The following is a 5,529-nucleotide window of genomic DNA, read 5'->3' as shown; positions in this document are numbered from 1 at the left end:
GGCTTTGTTGCAATGGCAATCGAAGTGTCAACGGACTTAGAGGAGTCCATGATGAATTTCTTCAGTAGTTCCTTGAAATATTTTTGCTGATGTATCACGATTTCAATAGGTGTTTGATTGATTTTCAACCCCAGGAAGAAGTTCAATTCACCCATCATGTTCATTTCAAACTGATTCCCCATCATCTCAACAAATTCCTTGCACATTGCTTCATTAGTAGCTCCAAAGATAATGTTATCCACATATACTTATACAATCAGAACATTCTTTCCTTTGCTCCTCAGAAACAGAGTGTTGTCCACCTTTCCACTTACAAAGTTTTTAGATAAGAGGAATTTTGAGATTCTTTCACACCAAGCTCTTGGAGCCTGTTTCAGTCCATACATGGATTTATCTAACTTGAGCATATAGTCAGGAAATTCATCACTTTTAAACCCGGGAGGTTGTTTAACAAACATTTCCTCCATTAGATAATCATCCAAGAATGCACATTTTATATCCATCTAATACAAGGTGAACTCCATGTGTGCAGCAAAAGCTATTAGCATTCTTATAGCTTCCATTCTAGCTACAGGTGCAAACGTCTCATCATAGTCAATGCCTTTTTCTAAATTGTATCCCTAAACCACCAGTTTGGTCATGTTCCTTCTGATGTTTCCTTGCTCATCCAACTTGTTTCTGAACACCCATGTGGTACCTATGACAGTTCTGTTCTTAAGTCTTTATACCAAGTGCCGGACCTTGCTTCTTTCAAACTGATTTAGTTTCTTTTGCATGGTGAGAATCTAATCTAGATCCTTTAGAGCTTCCTTGATGTTCTTAGGTTTAACACATGAAGGAGTTAAAATTGCAAAAGTTCAAAGCTGAGATAAAAGTGCTGACCGTGAAGGAAAAGAGCGGCCGCAGAAGATCCACCGCTGGGGCGTCCATAATTACGTTATTCATGGAATTGAGATTCAGAGAAGGTATTTTTGGATACAGCAGATACCACTGACCGCGGTGAAATAGCACGGTAACGGAATACCTGACGCGGCTGCGGTGCAAATTCCGTTAAGAGATCTTGAAAACCAAGCCTAACTGAGGAGCGCGGTTTGCGTCCAAATTGTGCAGCCACAATTGATGCTAACGCCGAGGCGGCAACATTTATGCTCCCAACGAAATCAAGTCCAGTCAAGCATAAAAGAGAAGAAATGCGGTCTGCGCCTGCTTTTGCGCGGCCGCAAAAGTACAAGAACTGAGGTGCTCAATATTGCGGTGACAGCGGAACCTCCATTGCGGTATTTTTGTCCAGTAATTTTAGTTTTGTATAAATAGAACTTTTTCACATTTTTAGGGTATCTTTTGTATCAGGGAGCTCGTGAACAGCCGTACTTTACCACTTTGAGTAATTTTAGAGTAGCTTTAGCTTATATTCTTAGATTTTATTCTTGTAATCAACTTTTATGGCTTATATTTCATCTTCACCTTTGATTTCTACCTTGATTATGAGTAGCTAAACCCATTAGCTATGGTTGTGACCCAACCCTAGTGTGGGTATTTAATGGGTCTTCTGTTTTAGTGCTTAATTGTTTATGGGTTAGTAATATTTATCTTGATTCATGCTTTAATTGTAGAATTGGTGGTTGCACACACTAATTCATGCCTTTATGACTTAGGTTTTTCTTGATAAAGAAGGACTAACTCTAGGAAACTTAGGCTAACAAGGAATTGGGGTGCACTCAAGAGATTGATAGCCCCAATTAAGTTGTTAAACCTAGAGATAGTAATACCCGACTTGAGCCAATTTTACTTGTATTATTTGAACACCCAATTGGGCTTGAGAAAGTCAATTAGGGCAAAGTCACTCAAACTACCGAGAGGTATAAAGTGAGTAATTTTGTGTAAAGGTTATATCACGACCCCAAATATAACAAGTTTGTACTAAATTTTAGATCCCATTAGATACTCGCCTAGGTGTAAGTCACTTCCCTAGTACTTTTTATCACCTGAGAAAACTTTACAATAACATTGTACTTAGTTTATTTTTAGCAATCAATAACATTAAAATTAGAATAGTAACAAATCCAAACATGGTTAGAATTGCAATTAATAGCAACACGCATAGCTTGATTAGATAGAAACCCAACTCCCAACCAATATTAACTCCCTGTGGAAATCGATCCCGACCCTTCAGGTAAAAGCTGCATCAAACACTCCTTGCTATTATATAGTGGTGTAGGGTTGGAGCCGATCATTTTTTGGTGCCGTTATCGACGAGTTAAACAGTTTTGGCTATCTATCTGACTAGTTGTGTGTTTTTTTTTCCTTTCCTTCTATTTTACTAACTTGTGTAAGTTAATCGATTCAGGTACAAAATGGTAATAATAATGATCCTATCGGAAATTTTCTCTCGGGGAGGAGGTAGATGATAATGCTGAAGATGAGGTGCCTCTATTACCTCAAGCTCAAAGAAGAGGCCGCCAGGACCAATGAAAATATTTCAGACCCTCCCCCAGCTCCTCTGCGAGTACCTCCTCGGTGCTTCCAAATGAAGGGTATGCAAGTGCAATTGTCCCACCTCGGATCCGAGCGGGCAATTTCAAGATTACAAATGTCATGCTGACCTTATTGGAGAAAAGAGGGTACTTCACAGTACTCCCCATCAGAATGCATATAAACATCTAAAGGGCTTTGTGGATACCTACTGGGGAAGTAAACAAACTAATGTGTCGGAGGATGCATTGAGACTGAGATTGTTCCCTTTTTCACTTAGAGGAAAAGCTTTGGACTGGCTCAAAAGACTCCCCAATCATTCCAACACTACATGGGATGAGTTGGCCAACAAGTTTATAGCCAAGTTTTTCTCACCAAGACATATGGCTACATTAAGGGATGGGATCTTAGCGTTTAAATAGGAACCAAATGAACCCCTTCATGAAATCTGGGATAGATATAGAACTACGGTCAAGGAATGCCCCAACAATGATATGACTGAAGCAATGATCCAACAGACATTTTATCGGGGTATAAACACGACCAATCAATGTGTGGTAAACCAGCTAGCATGGGGTAATTTCATGAAGCTGCCTTATGTTGAGACCTATGAGATTCTTGATGAGATGACTGACACTTCCTCAGCATGGCAGAGTCAGGCAAATGTTCCTCAGGGGGACCCTTATGCCATAAATCTTCACAAGGAACTTCATGACCACGAACAAGCCATAGCTGAGTTGACAACAACCATAAACCAGTTAGCCAAATCACAACTTCATTAGATTTAGGGACCAAAGAAAGTAAACGCAATGGAAAGAGTTAATCTATTGGTAAACAAGAGGAGACAACATGGGCAACAAATGCAAGCAATCAAGAACAATATGAGCAAGGTAGTAGTGGTTACTACCAGGATGATGGGTATTGTGAGCAAAGTGAAGAGATTTTGTATACCAAGAACTATCAAGGACAACGAGGTAATACTCCAAATCAACAATGGAGATCGCAATGGAATAATTAGAATTGGGTCAACCAAGGCCAAGGAAATTGGAACAATAACAACAAAAACTCCAACAATTTGGGGAACACTAGGATTGGGGTTATAATAGCAATTGGGGTGGCAACAATAACCAAGGAGGTTGGAATAACGGTAATCAAGGTAATCGAGGGTCAGGTTTTCAAAGGCCTCCAATGTTTCAATAACCAAACAAACCGCCTCCATTTCCGTCCCAAGGTCCTAGATCGTTCGACAATGAGATGGGACAGATTGAGTCAATGTTTGAGAAAATGATGAAGAAGAAAGTCGACTATGATGCCCACTTGGTATTCTATAATACTTCTATCTGCAATCTAGAGGTCCAACTTGGTCAGATTTCGCAAGCTTTAAACACTCGCCCTAATGGAGCACTACCTAGTGACACGATAGTAAACTTAAAGGGTGGGAACAATACTGGCCATGCAATGGCAGTGACTACAAGGAGCGGTAGAGGTGGTGAAACAAGTACATCCAAGCAAAAAGAAGTTGTTAGTGATGATGTTGAAGCGCAAAATGAAGATGATCCTATAGTTGTTGAACAAGTGAGTGAAGAGAAGTTGGATGGTAAGGTGAGAATTGATATTCATGACAATGAGGAGGACACTCAAAATGACGTGAACCCGTCTAGGGAACACGTGATAGACATACCGGAAATGGTAATTCCTAAAGCCAGGGCTCCCTTGCCTAGGGCTCCTCCACCTTACCCTCAAAGACTTGAAAATCAGAAGAATGAAAACCAGTTCAAAAAGTTTATTGAGATGATGAAAAGTTTGTCGATCAATGTGCCCTTGGTGGAAGCTCTAGAGCAAATGCTGGGATATGCCAGGTTTATAAAAGACCTGGTAACTAAAAATAGATCTATGGATTGTGAGACCATCAAAATGACTCATCAAGTGAGTGTCGTTGTGCACTTGATGGCTCCAAATCTTGAAGATCCCGATGCATTTACCATTCCACGTACCATTAGGAGTGCAAATTTTGCAAAGGCCCTGTGTAATTTGGGAGCAAGTATAAATTTAATGCCTTACTCCGTATTCAAAACTTTAGGTATTGGTCAACCGAGAGATACTTCAATGAGATTGAAAATGGAGGATAGAACAATGAATAGGTCACTTGGTATTATTAATGATGTTATTGTCCGAGTTGACAAGTTTATTTTGCTTGCTGATTTTGTGATTCTCGACTGTGAAGTCGACTATGAGCTGCCGATAATATTGGGAAGGCCTTTCCTAGCAATAGGGAAGGCATTGGTTGATATGGAAGCAGGGGACCTCACCTTCCGGGTGGGTGACGAAAAAGTTGTCTTCCACGTGTACAAATCAATGAGGCTGCTTTGGAAGCTGTATTGCTGAACCATGATGTGACTAAGGATGAAGGATTGGTAGAGTACGTCAATGCCCTACATATAATGGGTTCTTACTCTTGTGAGCCCCGTAAACTTTCCTTGGATCTTGAGAACAGAAAGACTCCACCAAAAAAGCCCTTAATCGAGGAACCTCCCGTATTGGAGTTGAAGACTTTGCCTCCACACCTCAGGTATGAATTCTTGGGCCATTGTTCAACTTTACCTATTATTCTTTCTTCGTGCCTTACTAACGTGTAGGTAGATTCCACCCTTGAGGTGCTTCAAAGAAGGAAGAAGGCTATTGGATGGATTCTAGATGATATTCGGGGGATAAGCCCCGCCTTTTTCATGCACAAGATTATACTTGAGGATGAGGCCAAACCCTTCGTGGAACATCAAAGGAGGTTGAACGAGGCTATGCAAGAGGTCGTCAAGAAGGAAGTTATCAAATGGCAAGATGTAGGGGTTGTGTACCCTATCTCGGATAGTTCATGGACTTCACCGATACAATGTGTGCCGAAAAAAGGGGGTATGATTGTGGTCACAAATGAGCAAAATGAGTTGATCCCCACTAGGACTATCACCGGATCGAGGGTGCGCATGGACTAACAGAAGCTGAACAAAGTTTCCGCAAAGATCATTTTTCATTGCCCTTTCTTGACAAAATGCTGGATAGACT

General features: G+C 40.7%; 1 protein-coding gene across 1 annotated transcript; it reads left to right on the top strand.

Moving 5' to 3' along the window:
* Window positions 1-3,726: 3,726 nt before the first annotated feature.
* Window positions 3,727-4,857, top strand: LOC104215798 (uncharacterized). Its single transcript, XM_070166057.1, has one exon. It carries the CDS (start codon window positions 3,727-3,729, stop codon window positions 4,855-4,857), a length of 1,131 nt encoding a protein of 376 aa, XP_070022158.1.
* Window positions 4,858-5,529: the final 672 nt, after the last annotated feature.

Source organism: Nicotiana sylvestris, chromosome 2 (genome assembly GCF_000393655.2).
Source record: "Nicotiana sylvestris chromosome 2, ASM39365v2, whole genome shotgun sequence".
Taxonomy (NCBI): Eukaryota; Viridiplantae; Streptophyta; class Magnoliopsida; order Solanales; family Solanaceae; genus Nicotiana; species Nicotiana sylvestris.
The sequence above is the reverse complement of the archived record's forward strand: the minus strand, read 5'-3'. Positions and strand labels throughout refer to the sequence as shown.